Source organism: Rhinopithecus roxellana, chromosome 15 (assembly GCF_007565055.1).
Source record: "Rhinopithecus roxellana isolate Shanxi Qingling chromosome 15, ASM756505v1, whole genome shotgun sequence".
Taxonomy (NCBI): Eukaryota; Metazoa; Chordata; class Mammalia; order Primates; family Cercopithecidae; genus Rhinopithecus; species Rhinopithecus roxellana.
Genome location: NC_044563.1, coordinates 19,329,021 through 19,353,635, shown reverse-complemented (window position 1 = coordinate 19,353,635; position 24,615 = coordinate 19,329,021). Strand labels below are relative to the sequence as shown.

Here is a 24,615-nt window from a genome sequence, read left to right as displayed (position 1 = left end):
GTTTTCATGAAAACGCTCTTTTTAGCCCTTTCATATATAGTCGTTTGTGCTCTTGTAAAATAAAACTTCATTCTAGCTGTAGTGCTGGGTATGAAAGGTGTCAAGAATGTTGTTGTCAATCCGTTTCATATCCACAAGCAGGACAACAATATAAATTTTGTGAGTCCTTGAAACTTTTCCCTCGTAAGTTCTTTCCTCCATAAAAAGTATTAAAAATTGTATTTTATGAGTGTATTGGCATGAAGATAAATATAATCCAGTTGTACTTAGATTATATTCATTTTCTTCTTCTTCTTTTAAAGAAATTAAGCATTTCAAGGGCTCCTAAAATTATCATGGGCTGTTGGCACTACTACTGGGCCTTAATGAATATGTCAGCGCAGCCTACTATATGTACTTCTAATAAAAATTGATGGAGACAGGATAAGATAATTGGCTGTACCAAGTTTCATTGATCAGGAAATAGAATAAATCTCTATAGAATATCACCAGATATTCTTGCCTAAATGTTTGTGTCATCAGACTTATTTATTATCAGTTTTCATTATTTGCTTCCAGAGCTTCTTAATGACATTTTTCACTTCCTTACTTTTGAGGGTGTAGATTAAAGGGTTCAACATAGGTGTAAATAGGGTGCAAAACACAGTCACAGCTTTGTCAGTGGGGAAGGAGGTTAGAGGTCTTAGATACAGGTATGAACCAGGGACAAAGAATAAGATGACAACAAAGATATGAGAGATACAACTAGACAGAGCTTTGTGATGCCCTTCAGAGATATGAGTCCTTAGGGAGCACAGGATGATGACATAGGAAGCAACCAGCATGGAAAAAATGAGGAAACACAGTGATCCACTGTTGGCAGCTATCAGAGGCCCCAAGGTGTGAGTGTCTGTGCAGGCCAGCTCTAGAAGAGGTACTAAATCACACATAAAGTGGTCGATGCCATTGGGGCCACAGAATGGTAACTGGGCTATGAACAAAGTCTGGATCCCTCCATGCACAAATCCCAGAATCCCAGCCACCCCCATCAGGAATCCACATATAGGCCGACTCATGATGGTTGCATAATGCAAGGGCTTACAGATGGCCACATAGCGGTCGTAGGCCATGACGCTTAATAAGATGATCTCAGCTGCCACAAAGAAATGTTCTGTGAAAAGCTGAGTCATGCAGCCATTGAAGGATATGGTGTTCTTTTCAGAGATCAAGTCAAAGATCATTTTAGGGGCTATGGAAGAAGAGTAGAAAATATCTATCATGGACAAATAGGACAGAAAAAAGTACATGGGGGAATCCAGGGCTGGGGCTGATGAAGATGATGACTGAGATGAGCAGGTTACCTGCCAATGTAATCAAGTAGGTGATTAAAAACATAACAAACAAGAATTTCTGCAGTTCTGGATTGCGAGTGAGGCCCAGCAGGATGAATTCTGTTATATTGTTCATGTTTTTCATAGATTTAGCTCAGGTTGTGTGTAGATGGCCGATCTGGAAAAAAAAAAAAAAAAACCAGTATTTCTGAATGATGATATTTTAAATTCAATACTGAAATATTTCATCACCTCTTTAGTCCTGGTTTTTGGGGATGATGGAGCTACATTGCCACTCAGCTCTGCTGTTTTGCAGAGTTGTAAAGAGGAACAGGAGATTAGATTTCTCCTAATTCATGTATTAATGAAATAATGATAATATCTTACAAGTACCACAATAAAACAAGATCTTGTTATAAATATTGACTTCCAAACTTCCTTTCTGGCTCTAAAATTTCACATATGGCTTTCTTTCATTTTTAGAGAGGACAAATCTTATCAATAACAAATGTGTTGAAATTATACTTTCTCTTGTTATGGTTATTTATAGGTATATGAACCCAGTATGTGTATTAGATACTAATATGCATATTAGATACTAAAGTGCAAAGCGTCACTAAATCTAAGCCGCTGTGTTCTGTGGTCTATTGTCCTTTTCTATCATATAAATGCACATGTACACAGAGACAGAGCTGCAAATGGAGATATTTTTCTTTTGGAATGCTGGGTAACCATCGCAATAACAACTCATTGAGGATAATTCATTCCACATCCCTGAATGTTGCATCTATCTCTAAATGACCCTTTTTTCATGCTCACTCTTTCTGCATCTTTTAATTGTGTCTATGTAAATGGTGCAGAGCTATAAAATTTAATGATATTTCATAAATACATTTTCCTCTCAGTTGGACTTTTATCACATATAGAATTACACACTGGATTAGATATATTTCCCCACTCACATCTTACAAATGGAATTAAATGAGCATGATGTTTTCCATTGGCAAGACAGAAATGTTAGGGTCACCCGAGATAATGCAATTTTCTCTTTTGGCATAAGTTCGGTCAATTAAGATGAACTTGTAGTTTTCATTGCTAACTGGTAAACAACTGGAAATTTGTATTGCTACCTGAAAACATTGAATATATTTAAGAATGTAGATATTTTTGAATAATCCCAAGAGCTTCAAGAGTAAGTACATGTGGTTACAAAAGAGCGTAAGATATTTTATTTCTTCTCCTCCCCCTTTTCTCCTTCTTTCCCTAACCCCTGGCAAAAATGTAACCACATAGTTTTCCTCAAAAATTTCTAGAAACAGAAATCAGTCAGCATCATGACCTCTGAGCTTCATTAAAGGTGAGTAAAAATATCTTTGGTTTTCAGGAAAGCTCAGTTGCTAATTGCTTCCTCTTTATTCATGGCTTCTGTAGATGGTGACTATATGGTTAATCATTCTTAATGGATTTAATTCACCAATTCTAACTTCCATGTAGCAATATGGAAGTCACGAAAAGTGGAAAAACATTTCAAGCATGACAAACAGAAATCTACAAAATCAGTGTATTCAGTGAGATATACATGTTGACCGTAATGTTTTAAAAGTGACTTCAGTAGTTCTTAGCAGCATCTGAACTGGCAACTTTTTTTTTGGAGATGGAGTCTCGCTCTGTGGCCCAGGCTGGAGTGCCGTGGCGCGATCTCGGCTCACTGCAAACTCTGCCTCCTGGGTTCATGTCATTCTTCTGCCTCAGCCTCCCGAGTAGCTGGGACTACAGGCGCCCACCATTGTGCCGGCTAATTTTTTTTGTATTTTTAGTAGAGACGGGGTTTCACCGTGTTAGCCAGGATGGTCTCGATCTCCTGACCTCGTGATCCACCTGCCTCGGTCTCCCAAAGTGCCGGGATTACAGGCGTGAGCCACCACGCCAGGCCTGGTCTGGCAACATTATGCATAGGCTTTTCTATTGGTATTTTTATGTCAGTGTGTCCAAATTCGTTTTCAGAGAAAAATACTAAACTTCAAGTCACGTATGTAATGACAAAAACTACTTCACTGAAAACAAATTGGCTAAAACAAGTTAATCTGCTTAACATTTGGGAGAAAAGATTTAGGTTTCACTGACCTGGATCTAGCTGATTGTGGATTCCTCCATTTTAGATTGAGTGTGGTCACTGCTTTCTTCTCCTGCAGGCATGGAACACGGCCACAAATAGACTCCACCAGCTGACAAGTGGGATGTTGGAATTCTCTAGATGGCTTTCTCAATTCTGACATTTCAGTTTATTTTGCTTTCCATTGTCAGTCTGAATTTACTAAGAAAACAAGCTGTTTCAGTTAGAAAACTTCATTATCTCTAGGATTTAGTGTCTACTCACTTCCTGGGTTTCCTATGAATGTATAAGCCAATCTTCAAAATATATCTATTTTTCAGATCTCTTACAACTATATTCAGTCCAAATTAAAACCTAGGAATAATGCAAAATTCTTCAAATTTGGAAAATGCAACTATAAAATGAATAAGTGAATCAAATCCACCTGATTGGATATTGTTTTCTCAAATCTATTCTGATGAAACTTTGCTTTCTTGAGTCCCTGAAAAATGTGGTGAGAGAATTTCTTTATTTCTGATTCAAGTTCTTCTTTCAATTCTGTTTTCTTAGAAACCCACTAAGCTCAGGAGTGGTGTCACCCAAACATATCTTCATGTTTTTGGTTCCTGTCTCTGCTGCTATCATTTGCACACAGGTCCTTTTTGTAATTCTTTCTTCATTGACTCTAGAGAAATATTTAAATAGACTATCACAGACTTCAGGATGTGGCAATGCATTGACCTTTCAAGTACCCAGAGGATTAGTAATTGGCCTTGTTGGAATGTTGGCAAAGCAATAGTCAGGTCCTTCATTTACTCTCACTTGGCACCCACAAACGTCATTAGTGGCTGGTTTTAGAAATGCAGTTGAACTTGGGTTAAAGATATGTCTGTGGCTATTGTTGAGGATAAGATTTGGAAGCCTTCATTATAGGGCTGTTTTGCTAATTGTGGCATTGTTGAGCCTAGCCTAGGATATGGGGTGGTTTTAGGTAAACGTCAGAGTTTAGAGAATATATTTTTTTCTGAACCCATGTCTGGTCTAAATGGTATGGTTGCTCTGAAGAATGGGGAATGCTGGTATTCAAGGTCATGTGTCTGATTAGTCTCAGAGATATAGTGAGATTTTTATTAATGACTGACCCAGGGACTTACATGGCAGGATTTCCAACTACCAAAGATTGGGCAATTTAAAGTGACAGAGATACTGACTTCCTGTAGGATGATTACCTAGAAGACATGTTCTCATGATGAATTCAAGAGTATGTATTTTTTCTTTCTACCCCAAGGCAGAATGGTGTGACTTGGAGTAGGTACCATGCTTTCCCACATTGCCATTGAGAATCAATGACACTCAGCCAAGCACTCATGTATGATGACATCCAGAGGTGGAGAATAGAGACACTCTAGAAGAAGGCTCTGCTACTATCTTCTCTCCTTCAGCTTCAGGGGCGATGATGAACTGACTGCAACTTTGCATGGAATCACCTTTTCTGCTCTCAATTTTTGGTTTCAAAACAAACTGACACACTCCCAAAGTCCAGGACCAGAAAACAAAAGCAAAACTTTCCTCTATTCTCAATAGAATGGGGCTTTATGGACTGTCCTGGAGCCTGAAGCTAGCCTGCTCCTGGGGCAGGAATGGACCCTGGGTCTACAAAGACCAGTGTGGAGTCTGAGATTGCAGGGGCTGGCCTGGTGCCTGGAATCAGGGGGTTCTGGAATATGGAGCTGTGGGGATCTGCTTAAAACTTGGGTCTTCAGGGGCCAGACTGGAGACTGGGTGTATAAGTGCTAGTCTAGGGGTTGAGTTCATGATGGATGGATGGGTCCTGGGGCCTCATGTGCTGGCCTGAAACCTAAGTCCACAGAGCCTGGGTCCAGCAGAGGTGGCCCAGTGCTGGGGTTTATTAGGATGGGCCTGGACCCTGGGTATTCAAGAAGCTCTGAGTCCTAGGTCTGCTAAAGTGTAGGAATGCTGGGGTCAGCCTGGTGGGTGGGGCCACAGGGACCAGTCCCATACTGCATAAGCTTGGAGCCTGTGTCTGTGAGTGCTAGCCTGGTACCTGAGGCCAGGGGTGCTGACCTGATGCTGGAGTAGGCCTGAAGCCTGGGGCTGTGTAGGCCAACCTTGCTCTGAGCTGGTCTGGAACCTGGTGCAGAGCTGGAAACTGGGGTCACAAGGGCTGGCCTGGTACTAGGAAGGCCAGGAGCCTGGACCTGGGGGTCAGCTTGGAGTCTGGATCTGTGAATATGGACCTTATGACTAGGGCTATGGGGCCTGCCTCACACTGGGGTAGGCCTAAAACCTGGAGCCATTGGATTTGGCCTGGCAATGTTGTGGGTGCAGAGACCAAGTCAGCAAGGGAGTCCTGGAACCTGGGGCCGTGGGTACTGGCTAGTGCTGAATTTTACTGGGACTATTCTGATATTAGAGTCTGAGGCAAAGTCCAGTGCTCACTTCCCTCTCCTTCCTTCATGCAGAGGCTATTTCTCTCCATGCCATGCTGCCTGGGATTGTGGGGAACACAGGTGATGACACAGGTAATGTAAAATCATCCTTTCTATGCTCTTCAATGCATCTTTTCTTATTTCTGTGCTACGCCCAGGTACTATGATATCTCAGCTGGTTTCCTTAGCTCTTGTGAAGGTATTTTTGAATGTAGATAGTTCAAATTGATGCTTCTGTGGAGGGACAAGAGTGACAAGAGTTGTCTGGTGAGAATTTTCATACCATTGATAAGCTTAAGGTTGAGAGATTCTGTTTTGGTTCCTATTTTCCTGACAAGTAGGAGGTGTAATGTTCTGAGATTAAAGGAAAATTTGTGGAATATCGATGTATTAGTTCTCATACTGCTATAAGGAACTATCTGAGACCAGGAAATTTATGAAGAAAAGAGATTTAATTGACTCATAGTTCTGCTGGCTGTACAGGAAGCATGGCTGGGGGGCCTCAGGAAGCTTACAATCATGGAAAGTGAAGGTGAAGCAAGCACATCTTACTATGGTGGAACAGGAGACACAGAGTGAAGGAGAAAGTTTTACATATGTTTAAACAACCCGATCTCATGAGAACTTAACTATCATGAGAACAGCAAGGGGGAAATCTGCCCCCATAATCCAATCACCCCCCACAGTTCCCTCCCACAACATTGAAAATTACAATTCAACATGAGATTTGTGTGGGGACATAGAACCAAACCATGTAATTCTGCTCCAGCCCCTGCCAAATTTAACATCCTTATCACATTTCAAAACACAATCATGCCTTCCAACAGTCCCCCCAGATCCTAACTAATTCTAGCCTTAACTTAAAAGTCCAAGTCCAAAGTCTAATCTGAGACAAGGCAAGTCCCTTCCTCCTGTGTGCCTATAAAACCAAAAACAAGTTAGTTACTTCCAAGATACAATGGGGGTATAAGCATTGGGCAAGCAAATGTCCCCATTCCAAAAGGGAGAAATTGGCCAAAACAAAGGTACTATAAGCTCCATGCAAGTCCAAAACCCAGCAGCGTAGTCATTAAACCCTAAAGCTCCAGAATAATCTCCTTTGACTACATGTCTCACATCCAGGCACACTGACGCAAAAGAATTTGGGCTCTCAAGGCCTTGGGCAGCTCCACCCCTGTAGCTCTGCAGGGTGCAGTCCCTGTGGCTGCTTTCGTGAGCTAACGTCAAGTGCCTGCAGCATTTCCAGGCGCATGGGCCAAGCTGTGGGTCGATCTATCATTCTGGGGTCTGGAGGATGGTGGCCCTTTTCTCACAGTTCTAGTAGGCAGTGCTTCAGTGAGGACTCTGTGTGGGGGCTCCCACTCCACATTTTCCCTCCTGAAGAGTGTTTTCCAACTTGTTTCCATTCTCTCCATCACTTTCAGGTACACCAATCAAACATAGATTTGGTATTTTCACATCGACCCATGTTTCTTGGAGGCTTTGTTCATTTCTTTTCACTCTTTTTTTCTCTAATCTTGTCTTCTCACTTTAGTTGATCTTCAATCACTGCTACCCTTTTTTCTGCTTTATTGATTTGGGTATTGAAACTTGTGTATGCTTCACGAAGTTCTCGTGCTGTATTTTTCAGCTCCATCAGGTCATTTAAACTCTTCTCTACAGTGGTTATTCTAGTTAGCAATTTCTCTAACCTTTTTTCAAGGTTCTTAGCTTCCTTGCATTGGGTTAGACCATGCTCCTTTAGCTTGGAGAAGTTTGTTATTACCTACGTTCTGAAGCCTACTTCTGTGAATTTGCCAAACTCATTCATCCAGTTTTGTTTCCTTGCTGACTAGGAGTTGTGTTCCTTTGGAGGAGAAGAGGCATTCTGGTTTTTGGAATTTTCAGCCTTTCTGCACTGGTTTCTCCCCGTCTTTGTTGTTTTCTCTACCTTTGGTCTTTGATGTTGGTGACCTACGGATGGGGTTTTGGTGTGGATGTCCTTTTTTTTGATGTTGATGGTATTCCTTTCTGTTTGTCAGTTTTCCTTCTAACAGCCAGGCCCCTCAGCTGCAAGTCTGTTGGGGTTTGCTGGAGGTCCACTGTGGACCCTGTTTGCCTGGGTATCACCAGTGGCGGGTGTAGAACAGCAACTATTGCTGTCTGATCCTTCCTCTGGAAGCTTTGTCCCAGAGGGGCACCTGCCAGATGCCAGCCAGAGTTCTCCTATATGAGGTGTCTGTTGGCCCCTACTGGGAGGTGTCTTCCAGTCAGGCTACATGGGGGTCAGGGACCCACTTGAGGAGGCAGTCTGTCCATTTTCAGAACTTGAATGCTGTGCTGGGAGAACCACTGCTCTCTTCAGTGCTGTCAGGCAGGGATGTTTAAGTCTGCTGAAGCTGTGCCCCTGCTACCCCTTCCCCCCAGGTGCTCTGTCCTAGGGAGATGGGGGTTTTATCTGTAAGTCCCTGACTGGGGCCACTGCCTTTTGTTCCGTGATGCCCTGTCCACAGAGGTGGAATCTAGAGATGCAGTCAGCCTTGCTGAGCTGTGGTGGGTTCCACCCAGTTCAAACTTCCCGGCGGCTTTGTTTACACTGAGAGCATAAAAGCGCCTACTCAAGCCTCAGCAATGGCGGATGCCCCTTCCCCAACGAAGCTCAAGCATCTCAGGTCAATCTCATACTGCTGTGCTAGCAGCTAGAAATTCAAGCCAATTGTTCTCAGTTTGCTGGGCTCTGTGGGCATGGAACCCGCCGAGCCAGGCACTGGAGGGAATCTCCTGGTCTGCCAGTTGCCAAGACCATGGGAAAAGTACAGTATCTGGGCAGGAGTGTACCATTCCTCCCGGTACAGTCAGGGAAGTTCCCTGATCCCTTGCGCTTCCTGGGTGAGGCAATGCCCTGCCTTGCTTTGGCGCATCCTCTGTGGGCTGCACCCACTGTCCAACCAGTCCCACTGAGGTGAACCAGGTACCTCAGTTGGAAATGCAGAAATCAAACGCCTTCTGTGTTGATCTCACTGGGAGCTTCAGACTGGATCTATTCCTATTCCACTGTATACCTTTTCTTAGGTCTAGTAGTATTTGTTTTATGTATCTGAGTACTCTCATGTTGGATGCTTATATATTTGTGATTGTTATAACTCCTTGTTGAATTTATACCTTGTCATTATATAATAACCTTGTCTTTTTTTAACCATTGTTGATTTAAAAGTTTGTTATATTTGATATAAATATGGCTACTCCTGCTTGCTTTGGATTTTTATTTGCATGGAATATATTTTCCCAGACATTTACCTTGAGCCTGAAAATGGTCTTCAACAATTATATGGGTTTGTAATAAGCAGCATCTGGTTGAATTTTCTTTTTTTTTTTTTTTTTTTTTTTTTGAGTTGAAGTCTTGCTCTGTCTCCTAGGCTGGAGTGCTGTGGTGCGATCTCCACTCACTGCAATCTCCACCTCCTGGGTTCAAGCGATTCTCCTACCTCAGTCTCCTGAGTAGCTGGGATTACAGATGTGTGCCATCACACCCAGTTAATTTTTGTATTTTTAGTAGAAACAGGGTTTCACCACATTGGCCAGGCTGATCTCAAACTCCTGACCTCAGGTGATCCACCTGCTTTGGCCTCCTAAAGTGCTGGGATTACAGGCATGAGCCACCAGGCTTGGTCTAGATGTTTTTTTTTTTAATCCCTTCCACCAGTCTATATCCTTTAAGTGGAGAATTTAATCATTTACATTAACAGTGGACATTGATATGTTTTTGTTTCTGTCATACTGGTAATTGTTACCTAGTGGCTTTGTAGTTTCAGTTGTGTAACTGCTTTATAAGTCCCATAAATTTTATATTTTTGCGTGTTTTTATGATGGTGAATGTGTTAGACCATTCTTACATTGCTATAAAGGAATACTGGGGACAGGGTAATTTATAAAGAAAAGAGGTTTAATTGGCTCACAGTCCGTCAGGCTGTACAAGCATAGCATTGGCATCTGCTTGACTTCTGAGGAGGCCTCAGGAAGCTTTTACTCATGGTGAAAGGTGAAGTGGGAGCAGGCATGTCATACAGCCAGAGCAGGAGAAAAGTGGGGGGAAGATGCCACAGACTTTAGAATAACCCAGTCTCATGAGAACTCACTCACTATCACGAGGACATCACCAAGTCATGAAGGATCCACCTCCATGACCCAAACTTTCATTAGACCCCACCTCCAACATTGGGGGTGATAGTTCAACATAAGATTTGGGTGGGGACAAATATCAAAACTATATCATTCCACCCCTGTCCCCCTCAATCTCATGTTTTTGTCACACTGCAAAATATAATCATTTCTTCCCAATAGTCCCCCAGAGTCTTAACTCATTCCAGTATTAACTCAAAAGTATGAAGTTCAAGTCCAAAGTCTCATCTGGAGATTAGTTTCTTCCATCTACAAGCCTGTAAAATCAAAATGGGTTATGTACTTCCAAGAAACAATAGTAGTACAGGCATTGGGTAAACATTCCCTTTATAAAAGGGAGAAATCAGCCAAAAGAAAGGGGGTATAAGCCCCATGCAATTTCAAAGCCCAGCAAGGCAGTCATTAAGCTTTAAAGCTCCCAAATAATCTCCTGTGACTCTATGTCCCACATCCAGGGCACACTGTTGTGAGGAGTGGACTCCCAAAACCTTGGGCTGCTCTGCCCTGTGGCTTTTCCATGCTGATGTTGCAAGCTCAACCAGTCTGGGTTCTGGAAGGCAGCAGCTCCCTTCTTATACCTCCACTAGGCAGTGCCCTGGTAGGGACTCTGTGTGGAGCCTTGTTAGAGGTTCTCTATAAAGGCTGCACCCTTGTAGCAGGCTTCTGCCTGGGCATCTAGGCTTTCTCATACGTTTTCTGAAATGTAGATGGAGGCTGCCACGTCACCTTCACTCTTGTACTCTGTGTACCTGTAGACTTAATACCACATGGAAGCTGCCAAAGCTTGTGGCTTGTGCCCTCTCGAGTGGCAACTCGAGCTGTGCTATGATCCCTTTGAGCTGTGGCTGAAGCTGGAGCAGCTGGGATGTGGGGAGCAGTGTCCATTGCTAGAGAGGTAGTATGATCTTTTGGGTGTGTCGCAACACTCTTTTTTTCCTGTGGTCCCAGGATTCAATGCTGGTTCCTTTTTGGATTTACTTTTGTTTGGATGGAACTTTATTCCTTTCTTGAGGGTGTGACTATAGGATATATTGTGTAGGGTTCTTTAGCTTCTGGGTACTTCAGGGGGCCAAATCTGTGAATTTTTTGATGATAGATAGCCTTAGTGTAATGGTTTTCTCAAATACTGTCTTTTGTAGGTTGTAGCGACAATCAGTTGGGCATGTGAGAGGGATCACTGCCTCCTGCAGAGATCAGCAGGGGAAAGTCTCTTATTTTATTCCCCAGCACTGTGCACTTCTGTCAGCAGGGATGGTATTGGGTTGTTTAGTTTTACCTCCAGGTCTGTAGGTGGCACTTGTGATACGAGCCAGCTGAGCACTGTGTAGTTGTGTGGGCAGTTTAATGAGCTGTGCAGGTTGACTTCCAAGCCAGTAGGTGGCATTTCCAGGAGAGAGGTAGCGGTGGGATTTTTCCTTGGATTTTGTTCATTACAGAAGTGCTAGGTGTCCTATGTAAGGGATGGGGCCATGGAACTACCAGGGTTCCCTGTCCCATGCTCTGCTGCTGCAGTGATTGGATGAGGCAAAGCCAGGCATGGCTGGGTGTGGGGAGTCCTGGACCAGGCTCTCCAAAGCTGGTGCAAGTGCTGATTCTGCTGGGGGTTTGTGGTCAGGTCTCAGGTTACTGGGGCAACCCTCCAGCGAGGGGCAGAGGCACTTCTGCTGCATCAAAGTACCTTCATGCTGGGGGGAGGGGTGGCCATGAATCAGCAGCTGGAAGTGGCAGTGGGACCTGCTCCGCCCCCAAACCTCCAACCCCATGAGTTTCCCTACAGCATCAGGCCACCAGCAGCTGGCTAGAACCACTAGGCCCATCCTAAGCTATCTGGGTTCAGATGTCAAAGCCTCCCCAGGCCATGAAACTCCCTGTCTGGGGCAGAAACCTTGACTCTCAGGCCACACCCTTCCTGGTCTGGTCCTATGAAGGGAGGGGTACCCAGCTCCTGTGCCACAGCATGAACCCACACCACACTCTCCTCTCACTTCTGACTGTGGGGGCTCCGGATCACATCAGAGCAGATCGCAGATCTCATCTCCATGCTCCTGGATGACATGCTTGAATTGTGCAGGGATAGGACCAACAACCTTGTCCTCGGGGTCCCTGGACTCAAGTGCTGGCTGTGATAGGGAGGGCAAGCTGGTCCCTGGCCACTGGAGGAACACTCAGGTAGGGCAACAGTGGCTGCACTGTGGGCCTGCCACTTGGAAGGGTGGTCCTCTCTCCATAGGAATGGCTAGGCGGGCAGCTTTGGGAGAGACTGGCAGGCATGGGGTATGTGGTCCAAATGACCTCAGTCCCACAGTAGAAGCAGTGGAGCCTCTCCTTGAGGCACGTGAGAGCACCTGGCCTCCCCTCTCACTACCTGGCCCAACAGCCAGCAGTGGAAGTGGCAGTGGCAGTGGCAGCCTCAGGACAGGACAGAGATCCTTGGGTAATGGGCTCCCAGAATGGCACCATGCTTCAGCTGCCCAGTGCTTGGAAGTCTGTGAGACTCCATGTAAGTTTGAGAAGCACCTGTGCATGATCTCCAGACAGCTGTCTATGCCAGTCTGAGGCCTGTGGGGGTTGAGGGACTCTCGTGTAGCTACTATTGTAGAAGTCTGCAGCAGGATTGTGGAGCTCTGGGGTTCCTTCACTTCCCCCTTCTTTGGGTCTGTGGCAGCTCTTGGCTCCTACCAACCCCAAACAGGCAGCCCCATGTCTCCTTCCTTCCTTCACCCTCAGTGTCTCCTGTTGCCTCTTTGCTGAATTCAGTGCTCTTTCTCAGATCTATTTGAAGTGTGAATATCTACTTGATATTTTGGTTCCGCTCTGTGGAAGAGGTGCACCCCAGCCGAATCTAGTCCGTCATCTTGTAGTTGCATATTTTTTAATTGTAAATTTTTAGTACCATGTAGCATCTCATAAATGTATTAGTTTTAATAGTTTATAAATTTTGATTTGCTGCACACACACAATTATTGTATGCAAATAATGACAGTTTAAAGTTTTTCCTAGTCATTTTCATAAGTGCCACTTATTTCTTTCCTTTGCCTTATTGCCCTGGTTAGATTCTCCAGCACAATGTGGAATAGATGTAGTTATAATGGATAGTTTTGCATTGCTCCGGACTGCCAGAGAAAGTTTTTAGTATTTTCTCATTAAGTACAATGTTGTCTGTAGGATGTTTGTTAACAGGCTTTATCCTACTGTGGAAGCTCTATTCCTAGTTTTCTTAGACTTTTTAAAAATCATGAACGTATGTTAAATCTTATCACGTTTTTTCCTCTATTTATTGAATTGATCACATTTTTTTCCTACTTAATTTTGTTCATGCAATGAATTATATGAATTGATTCTTTTTTTTTTTTGAGACAGGATCTCACTTAGTTGCCCAGGCTGGAGGGCAGTGACACAGTCACCAATCACTGGAGCCTTAACTTCCTGGGCTCAAGAGATCCTCCCACCTCAGCCTACCAAGTAGCTAGAACTATGGTGCATGCCACCACACCAAGCTAATTAAACTTTTTTTTTTTTTTGGTATAGATGGGGGTCTCAGTATTTTGCCCCAGCTGGTCTTGAACTCTTGAGATCAAGCGATCTGTCCACCTCAGCCTCCCAAAGTGCTGGGATTACAGGCGTGAGCCACCGCATGTGGCCATGAATTGATTTTGAATGTGAAATCAACATTTCATTCCTGGGGCAAAACTTACTTGCTCATGATACATTATTATTTTTATATATGGCTGTATTTTATTTGCTAAATATTGGGTTTAGAATTTTTGTGTCTGTGTTAATGAGAGATATTTATCTGATATTTTTTCTTATAATGCCCTTTTTCATTTTCTCTAATCCCTGAAAATGTTGATTAAAAATTGGTAGTATTGTTTAAGAGTGAAATGTAGAATTCACTGATAAAGCTACATGGCATGTAATCTTGATATTTTTGGGAGAAGTCAGGGGAAAATTTTTCAAGAGCGAATTTAGTACATGTATGTTATTCAGGTTTTGCTTGTGTGTGTGTGTGTGTGTGTATGTGTGTGTGTTTAGAAAGTTGTGTTTTTCCAAATAAATGATAAATGTCTGAGATAATGGATATGCTAATTACCCTGAATTAATCACTGTATATTATATGTATCAAAACATCACTATTTACCCCATAAATATGTACAATTATTATTTGTCAATAAAAATTAAAAGTTGCTTAGTACAAAATATTTTAAATTTGCATTTTTCTGGTTACTAATGAAGTTGAAAGTTTTTTCATCTGTTTACTGACCATTCATTCTTCTTCCTTTGGAAATTGTTCTTGTCTTTAGCCCGTTTTGTAGATGAATGATTTCTTATTAACTTGTAAGACTCTTTGCAAATGGAGGATGCATGTATTTCCTTTATTCAATCGAAATATTGTTTTTACAGACATTTTTGGATGACAACAAATAGAAAGCTGTGTTTTTCAAAGCAGAGGTTCATTTCTTTTTAACTGGCAAGGACATTAGCAAAATTCATTTGTAATGTCCTTTTATTATCTTGTTAAGATCTGTAGAATCTACAGCATAGCCTTTTCATTGCCGATTCTCATAATTTGTTTTTTTCTTATATTTTAAAACCCATTTTGCTAAGGACATTAGTTTTATTAATTTTTACACAAAACCCACCCTTGTCTTTATGTATTTTCTCTATTTTTAAATTAATTTTATTTCAAGTATATCTGTCTTCTGCTTACTATTCATATTATACCACATTTTATGCATTTATTTTGCGCTACTATTTCTAGCTTCTGGAGATGAAAGCTTAGTTCATTTCCTTTAATCTTTTTTATTTTCCAGTACTTGCATTTAAAGCTATATATTTCTTTTTTTTTTATTATACTTTAAGTTCTAGGGTACATGTGCATAACGTGCAGGTTTGTTACTTATGTATACTTGTGCCATGTTGGTGTGCTGCACCCGTCAACTCATCAGCACCCATCAACTCGTCATTTACACCAGGTATAACTCCCAATGCAATCCCTCCCCCCTCCCAGCTCCCCATAATAGGCCCCAGTGTGTGATGTTCCCCTTCCCAAGTCCAGGTGATCTCATTGTTCAGTTCCCACCTATGAGTGAGAACATGAGGTGTTTGGTTTTCTGTTCTTGTGATAGTTTGCTGAGAATGATGGTTTCCAGCTGCATCCATGTCCCTACAAAGGACACACACTCATCCTTTTTTATGGCTGCATAGTATTCCATGGTGTATATGTGCCACATTTTCTTAATCCAGTCTGTCACTGATGGACATTTGGGTTGATTCCAAGTTTTTGCTATTGTGAATAGTGCTGCAATGAACATACGTGTGCATATGTCTTTATAGCAGCAGCTGAGCAATTCTTTAGCTGCATCTAGTATTTTTTTTTTCTGCCTTTCAGTTAAAATTCATTAAAAAATTTTCATTGGCACTTCTTTAATATATGAATAATTTAGAATTGTGTTGCTTGATTTGTAAATAATTGGAGGATGTTTAGTTATATTTTTGTTACAAATTTTTAGTTGAAGCCTACTATTATCAGATATGCGTTCTGTATGGTTTAGTCCTTTGAAATGTATTGAATCTTGTACTGTGGCCCAGCGTATTTTCTACTGTGGTGTATGTTCCATGAGCACTTAGAGATAAATAGAATAATCCTACATCTGTTTTCTCTTTCCCCACTCCCTTACTAATCCACCTTCAGCTAACCTGACTGAAACTGTGTGATAAACTCAAGACTTTTTAGGGAAGGACATTGCTTTATCTGCATTCAAATCAAGTTTTCTTAATTTGTTCTGAAGTTAACGTTTATCATCTTCTGGGCGTGAGTTCAGATGCCATCTGCCACATCACAGCTTAACCTTACACAGCTGAGTTTAACCTTGAGTCTAGTTATGGTCTAGAAGCAAAGAGGGATGATGAAGATGGGTCTTGAGGGAAATCAACATTGTTTTGCTGGGAAACTGCTTCAGGGAAGGACATATAATTTCCTTAGGCAATGCGAGGTTAAACCTTCAGTGGGGGTGAAGAGGTTTCTTCCACTAAGGGTGAAGGGAAGGTTCTACTAGAGTTGGGGAGGCCTCTTCAGCTGGCAAAGCAGATTCATCTTTTCTCTGTTCCATCTTCTCAGTATCCTCCTTCTGAAGCAGAAACGGAGTTTCATCCATGACTCTTTTCTCTCTAATCTTCATCCTATATCAAGTTCTTTTCCTTAAAATTCATTAATGTATCTTAAACTGTCTCTATTGCTCTGTGTTAGTTTGGGTTTCTTAGATGCAGTTCTGAGATGAGAATTTTCACAAAAGTGACTTATAAGGAAAAGGGGTTAAGGGAAGCTAGCTATGGTAGAGGGAAGAAAGGACATGATCTCAACTGGAGTCTGGCTTCAGATGTGGTCTCAACTGAAGTCTGCCTTGAGTCTGGAGCCGTTGAAGCTCTGGAGGATACATTGTATTATACAACAACCTTTTAAACTTTCATGTCTGTTAGTCATTGGCCACTGCTGGGCCCTGAAGGTGGGCATAATCTTCTGGGTGTGGCACCTCCCATTTTCTGTGGTGCAGTTGTCCAGGGAAGGGTGGGACTGTGAGCTGTTAGCAGCCCAGACATAGCAGGTGGGGCAGGAGTTCACTTACCAGGCAAAGGGCATTTGAGCTGGATGCAACAGTGTCCCTAACACTCGGTATCTCTTGGGAGTCACCAAAGTTCAGACCCCCATTTACCCACACCTAAATCATTATAATTACCTCCTAGTTGCTTTTCTCTTGGGAGGCTTGACCGTTCAATCCATTTCCCATACTGTAACTAGAGTTATCATTCCCAAAACAAATCCACATACATTTCTTGCTAGTTTAAAAGTACTTTCACTATGTTCTCCATGGTACTTAGTATTTAGTTTTAACACAATTATGAGACCCTTTTTGATCTTACAAAACATCCTACTTTCCAGCTTCATGTCTTGTATTTTCCCTTTTACAATCTCAGTGTCCTACAGCGGCACACAATGGGGTTCAATAAATAATTGTTGAATGAATAGATAAATTGATAATTACAGTCATATTGAATTGTTTGGGTTTCCTGCTTACTCTTTCTCATCTTCTGGCCTTTGTTACTTATTCCCTCTCATAGACGCACTCTTAGCTCAACCTTATGCCCACTCATTCTGCTGATTCCTTTTCTCCCTTTGGCTTCCTTTTTTTTTTTTTTTTCTTTTTTGAGACAGTCTTGCTGTGTCAGCCAGGCTGGAGTGCAGTGGCGAGATCTTGGTTCACTGCAACCTCTGCCTCCTGGGTTCAAGTGATTCTCCTGCCTCAGCCCCCCAAGTAGTTGGGACTACAGACATGCACCACCACGCCCAGCTAATTTTTGTATTTTTAGTAGAGACAGGGTTTCGCCATGTTGGCCAGGCTGGTCTCGAACTCCTGACCTCAAGTAATCCACCCTCCTTCGCCCCCTAAATTGCTGGGATTACAGGCGTGAGCCACTGTGCCTGGTCATCTTCTGTTTTTGATGTCTTTTCATCTAGGAATTCTTTTTAGATCTCCTAGGTCTTTGTTGTGTGTCTTTCTAACATGCTTTCACAGCACTCTGTAATTCCATGATCTTACTATTGATAGTATTATGTTGTAATTCTCTGTTCTCTTCTTGAAGTCTCTCAGAGTATCCTAACTTTTGTGAAAAGAGGACCCTGGTTTCTCTTTATTCACCACTAAGCCCCAGGAACTATCGATGTGCCTGATACGTTCCTGGGGATAAAACGTATTTGTTGATTAAGGAATAAAGAATGCAAGGAATAAGTAGAATACAGTTATCCTGAAATTGCTTTGTGTGTAGCTATATGATTTGAAAAACAGCTTTTAGACTGGGTGTGGTGGCTCACACCTGTAATCCCAGCACTTTGGGAGGCTGAGGTGGGCAGATCACTAGGTCAGCAGATCAAGACCATCCTGGCCTACGTGGTGAAGCTCCATCTCTACTAGCCAGGCATGGTGGCAGGTTCCTGTAGTCCTAGCTACTCGGGAGGCTGAGACAGGAGAATCGCTTGAACCCGGGAGGCAGAAGGTTGTAGTGAGCCAAGATTGTGCCACTGTACTTTAGCTGGGCAACAGAGAGAGACTCCATGTCAAAAACAAAAAACAAACAAAACAGCTTTTAATATGAAAATGTTACCAAAAAGCAAACTGATTAATAGAAAACTATAAAGAGCCCATATATATACATAAGATAATAAAATCTTACTGGGGGTAGGAAAAATATCAAGATAAACTATATGTTCATATGCTGAGAATGCAGTTTCTTTTTTTTTTTTTTTTTTTTTTTTTGAGACGGAGTCTCGCTCTGTCGCCCAGGCTGGAGTGCAGTGGCCGGATCTCAGCTCACTGCAAGCTCCGCCTCCCGGGTTTACGCCATTCTCCTGCCTCAGCCTCCGGAGTAGCTGGGACTACAGGCGCCCGCCACCTCGCCCGGCTAGTTTTTTGTATTTTTAGTAGAGATGGGGTTTCACCGTGTTAGCCAGGATGGTCTCGATCTCCTGACCTCGTGATCCGCCCGTCTCGGCCTCCCAAAGTGCTGGGATTACAGGCTTGAGCCACCGCGCCCGGCCGAGAATGCAGTTTCAATTTCTTTCTCATTGTTTCAGTAAGAGTGAAAAAATGTGGTTTCCCTATGAGGTCCAACCAGAATTCTTAGTTTGAAGGTAGAAAAAACTTTCCTAGCCTCCACTACTACTTTTGCTTTATATTTTATTGAATTTATTCATTTTCATGAATCCTTTTATTCATTGATTCTATGTTTATGGTATACCAGACATGGTACCTTGTAGGAACTATTGTTATCTATCAGGCAAGTATTTTATGGAGTATAACTGTATATTTAATAAATAGAAATTCCTCCTTGATATCAAACTGTCTTCTTTATTTGAACCATCACTCTTTCTGGTCAATTATCAGTATAAAAAGCGTAACGTAAGTAATACAAAATTGTTCTGAAGCCTACAAGGACATTTGGAATCATGCTGTAAACTTCATTGTTTACCCATAAGATGCTAAATAGTTCTTTGCTTTTATAGCCCTGAAGTAGATAGTGTAATGTTTCAGAAAACAAAGGCCATCCATTTTGATATATAAAAATGAAACAATTATTAATGAAAAGGTTATATTTTTAGTTAATTAACTAACATATACAATGTGTCCGGCATAGTCCCTATCTCAATAAATGATAGCTGTTATGATGATCCAATCTTTCTATCATCATTGCCTGGCAGGGTATCATGGTAGTTAAGCACATGGTTTGGGAAATCAGTGAGATTCTGGTTACTGTCTATTTGATATTCTATTTTGACACCGTCTCCTTCTCTAAGTTTCCTCTTTGGTAAATGGGGATAAGAGTAATGCCTCCCTCAGTTTATGGACAATTATTACTTAATGTAGATATATTTATTACTTATTATTTTACATGTATTAGAAGGAAGGCCTATGAGTTTCATACATATGAATGAAGCTAGTGAAACTAAGCCCCAAATTGGTAGAATTTTCCCAGTTGGTGAGAATAATACATGGTTAGGTTTTCTCCTTTTTCTTGAACCCATTTTGACTCCCCTCAAGGCATAATGTATTGATCATAGTGGTTAATTATTTTATTTATCCAATCAGTATTCCTTGCTGACATTACCCAAAATGTCCTTTTGACCCTTGCCTCAGTTGAATCATGTTGGGCTCCAGTCACACTTATTTGACACTTGAAATAACTTTCCTACTACACAATTTCCTAATGGCATTTTTCATCTGAGCATTCCTCAAGGTGTAGATTAAGGGATTTAACATAGGAGTTATCATGGTGTAAAATACAGCAACTGCTTTATCAATGGGTAAAGTAGCTGGAGGTCTCGTGTATACAAATATGCAGGGCACAAAGAATAAGATGACAACTGTGATGTGGGAGACACAGGTAGAGAGGGCTTTCTGCCTTGCCTCTAAGCTGTGGGTCCTTAAGGAGTACAGTATGACCACATAGGAGACTAGGAGCAAGAGAAAATTTAACAGGCATATGAACCCACTGTTGGCAGCTACGAAGAGTCCTAGAGTGTGGGTATTAGTGCAGGCAAGATTGAGCAGAGGATTTAGATCACACAGAAAGTGATCTATGACATTAGGACCACAGAAAGGTAATTGGAAGATGAAGAAGATCTGTATGGTTGCATGAAGAAAGCCTCCTACCCATGACACTCCCACTAGCAGGCTATACACACACTGCTTCATGATGGTGGTATAGTGCAAGGGCTTGCAGATGGCCACATAGCGGTCATAGGCCATTACAGTAAGTAGGATGACCTCAACACCTCCGAAAAAATGTTCACCAAAGACTTGAATCATACATCCATTGAATAAGATAGTCTTCTTTTCGTAGAGTGAATCTGTGATCATCTTAGGGGCATTGACAGAGGAATAGCAGACATCAATAAAGGAGAGATAGGCCAGGAAAAAGTACATGGGGGACCTCAATGATGGGCTGGCAATTATGGTGACCACAATGAGCACATTTCCTGTCATGGTGGTGATGTAGATGACAGAAAACACAACAAATATGATTTTCTGCATTGTTGGGTTCTCTGTAAGCCCCAGTAGAATAAATTCTGTCACATTGTTTCTATTTGCCATGTATTTCAAATGATGGTTAATTACATTACCTGAAACGAAATCAGTTTTTATTAATACATCTTTAAATTTGTTAAACTTCTCCATTGTAATATGTAATATAATAAATTCTTGGATTCTACTGGGTTGTGATTTGAGGATATTTTCTGAGATAGGAAAAAAGTTTTGAGTTTTGTAAGTTTACTCAAATTGCCTCCCTGGTGAAGACTGTGCTAAGAGTTTTGACATAAGAAACTTTTGTAGCACACAGGCAGGAGACCATCTGTGAATACTTAATCATCTGAAATGACTGAAAGTTGAATGATTGCACACATAGTAGCAACTAAGCCTAAAATGATTATAGAATATAAATGTAAAGCACATGAATGCAAAGCTCAAAATTTGCTCTTTTGTTTTAGAAAATAATGAAATGTGAAATGTTATGCACAATATGAGTGAAATGATACAGAGGAATCTGAAGAAGGGGAATTCTTGGGATATCTCTCTAGTGAAGGTCTTTGTGTGTTTTTTATGGTGTGGGCTGAGATCCAGTAAGGAGCTGGAAGCCAGATAATGGAACTTAGTTAGCAGACTATTTAGAGTAGTTGACATAAGAATAACAGTGCATTTGTGATGAAAATGTGAAGAAAGAATGTAAGAGCTGCTATAAAAGAATTCACAATCTATTGTCTAAGTCCTATTAACTTTATAATAGCTAATAATATACACCTTTGAATAATTGCTATGAGCATGACATTGTAGAATGTGCTTTGCACACATGATCTCATTTTATCAATTTTACAGATGAGGACACAATCTCAGTGACTAATATTCATAGTTATAGTGTTAATATTAACTAATGTTTACTGAACATAGCATGTTTCAAGTGCTTTTACGGACATTTGCTTATTTAATCCTCACTGAAAACCTGTGTGTTAGTTACTATTGTCTTTTTTTTTTTTTTTTTTTTTTTTTTTTTTTTTTTTTTGAGACGGAGTCTCGCTCTGTGGCCCAGGCTGGAGTGCAGTGGCCGGATCTCAGCTCACTGCAAGCTCCGCCTCCTGGGTTTCCGCCGTTCTCCTGCCTCAGCCTCCCGAGTAGCTGGGACTACAGGCGCCCGCCACCTCACCCGGCTAGTTTTTTGTATTTTTTAGTAGAGACGGGGTTTCACCGGGTTAGCCAGTATGGTCTCGATCTCCTGACCTCGTGATCCGCCCGTCTCGGCCTCCCAAAGTGCTGGGATTACAGGCTTGAGCCACCGCGCCCGGCCACTATTGTCTTTTTATACTTATTTTATACATTAGGAAACAGAAGCACAGAGAAATTAAAGTTCCTCCCAAGATTGAGCAGATAAGCAAGGCTGGACCCAATATTAAGTTTCAAATTATGCTTGTTAATTTTTTCCCTCCAAAGTCTTAACTCATGCTTTATATTGTTACAATAAACAGTGTTGAACTGGTCATTTCCCTTTGATATGGCCATAATTTTTATAATTAATACTACTTCAGAGACAAGTTTATATGAAGCGATTTCATCAGCAGGACAGACACACACACACAATGATATATTGAAACTCCTCAATATTGAGAAAAATGTGGTATTACATTCATTGAAGGGTTGTTTTTGCTTAGTCTCTATGTCAGCACTATCCATTCCTTCTCAACCCCCTTCCAAAGCATGGGACCCTGGCCAGAATTTTCTGCAAAGTGTTAAAAACCATTATCACAATAGTTAAGGGTGTTAGTTTGAGAATCGGAAAGACCAGATTAGAATCCTTATTTTTTCACCTATAACTTCTTTTAACTGGGGTATATTTCTTGGCACCTTACATCTTAATCTTATCATCCATAAAATGATAAGAATAATATTCCCTCGCATACTGTTATGAGAATTAATTGGGAGAACATATATGAATATATCTACCCTACTGTTAGGGACATACACAGGACTTTCATTTATTTTTATGGCTGTATAAGCCTAGGAGACAGGATAAATTGACAGTGTGATCAATATAATACAGAGAAACATTTGACCATGCATTAAGCTCACAAAGAAAGATCTCCAATTTTCCTTTTAAAGAAGCTACAGGGATTTATATTATTCATAGCAAGTGATCCCAGGGAAGCTTCTTCATGTTTGTGCTTGGACTAATCAGCTGATGATTTGCCTCTTAATATTTATATTTACGTCTTTTGTGTGTGTGAAGTGTGTTTAAATTTTGTTTTAGTCCTCATAACTTGTCTCACTCACTAAGGAGGTGTCTCATGGCAAAAGTATGTACCTGATATCAGAGAGATGGGTTCTATAAATTGCTTAATCTCTGTCAGTCTCAAATATTTCAACTGTCAAATTAGGTTAATGATATTTACCAACTACCTTTTGAAGAATTGGAGTGAGAATGCAAGACTCTATTACTCTATTTGCAAAGTGTTGAAAAATACTTACTTACTATATATAGAAAGTAACAATCTTTGATAAGCTTCAGTACTATTGAAAACCTTACTTTAGTAGTCCTTGGTGATCTTAATCATGTTTAGGGGTGCTCAGACACAATCTTATTTGAAATTATCTTTACTTGGAATAAGTAAGTTTCAATGTGAAAGGTATTTCACACTTCAAAAGAGCTTATTCAGATGATTCAACATCAAATCAACAGTTGTTAAGAAAGTCTGTTTGTAAGTCTATTTTCTTCTAGCCTAAAGCCTCTGAACATTTTCACAAAAAAAAACTGCTCTTCTTTACATGGCTCTGGTCCCCTCAGGGCAAGATGAAGAAAGTGTGGAGGAAATACATTTAAATGAGTCACTCAACTCATGATGAATCTTGCTCTGGAGATGTGAACAACAACAAAAACAAAAACAAAAACACCATTTTTACCTTGTACTGCATGTGTATTTAAAGAGGTTTCTACAAAGTTTCAGAGACCTTGTCTTGTAGCTGTTGCTTTCTCTCCCAGGAATTAATTATCTCCCTTGATGGAAAGACTTTGTCTTAGAAGCAGATATTCTGGAGAGACATGTTTGAAAAATGCCCATCCTGAATGGGGAATTGAATTCTCTATATTTAAAACTTAAGCCTGTGAGAGTCCCTTTTTCCTATCTGAACCCAGGTTTCTAAGAAAGCTGAATGCCACCTAAATGGCAAGGTGGCATAATTCCAGAGTGGGCACCTCATGTAGTTTCCCTGTTGACTCATGCTACAGAAAGAGCTGCTTTTTTTTCATCTAATATAAAACCTTTTTTGGAAAAATGTTATTGATTGCTTGAGATCTAGAGCACTGAGGGCATGAAATTAATGGCAGCCATTTTAAAGGACTTGATTCCAAATGTTCTTTTTCTTTCCCTCCTCCTACTTTATTGAGGTATATTTGACAAAAAATTTTTATATTCAAGGTGCACTACTTGATGATTTATATATGTATACATTGGGTAATGATCACCATAATCAACATAATTAACATGCTCATCAACTTATATAGTTCATCATTTTTATTGGTATGGTGAGAAACTTAAGCTCTACCTTCTTAAATCTACTATACTGTATACAAAACTGTAGTAATAACTACAGTCACCTTGCTCTACCTTAGCTCTACAACTTATTTTACATAAATGCAACTTTATACACCTTGACCAACATTCCCATTTCTCTCTGCTCTAGCCCCTCACAAACCACCATACTATTCACTGTTTCTATGAGTTTTATTATTTTAGCTTTTACATATAAGTGAGGACATGCAATATTTGTCTTTTTGTGCCTGGCTTATTTTGTTTAGCATAATGTCCTGCAGATTTATCCATGTTTCTGCAAATGAAAGAATTTCTTTTCTTTTTTTTTAATTATTATACTTTAAGTTCTAGGGTACATGTGCACAACGTGCAGGTTTGTTACACGTGTATACACGTGCCATGTTGGTGTGCTGCACCCATTAACTCATCATTTGCATTGGGTATATCTCCTAATGCTATCCCTCCCCCCTTCCCCACCCC

At 41.0% G+C, this 24,615-nt stretch overlaps 2 protein-coding genes across 2 annotated transcripts; both read right to left on the bottom strand.

Moving 5' to 3' along the window:
- Positions 1 to 524: 524 nt before the first annotated feature.
- Positions 525 to 1,446, bottom strand: LOC104670780 (olfactory receptor 4C45). The gene is given in 2 exon segments (XM_010374119.2): positions 525 to 1,304; positions 1,306 to 1,446. Coding segments are annotated over 2 exon segments (921 nt in total).
- An 18,216-nt stretch (positions 1,447 to 19,662) lies between these two features.
- On the bottom strand, positions 19,663 to 20,679 carry LOC104670781 (olfactory receptor 4C13). The gene has a single exon (XM_010374120.2). The coding sequence runs from the start codon at positions 20,651 to 20,653 to the stop codon at positions 19,724 to 19,726; it is 930 nt and encodes a 309-aa protein (XP_010372422.1). The 5' UTR covers positions 20,654 to 20,679; the 3' UTR covers positions 19,663 to 19,723.
- Between the last annotated feature and the right edge of the window lie 3,936 nt (positions 20,680 to 24,615).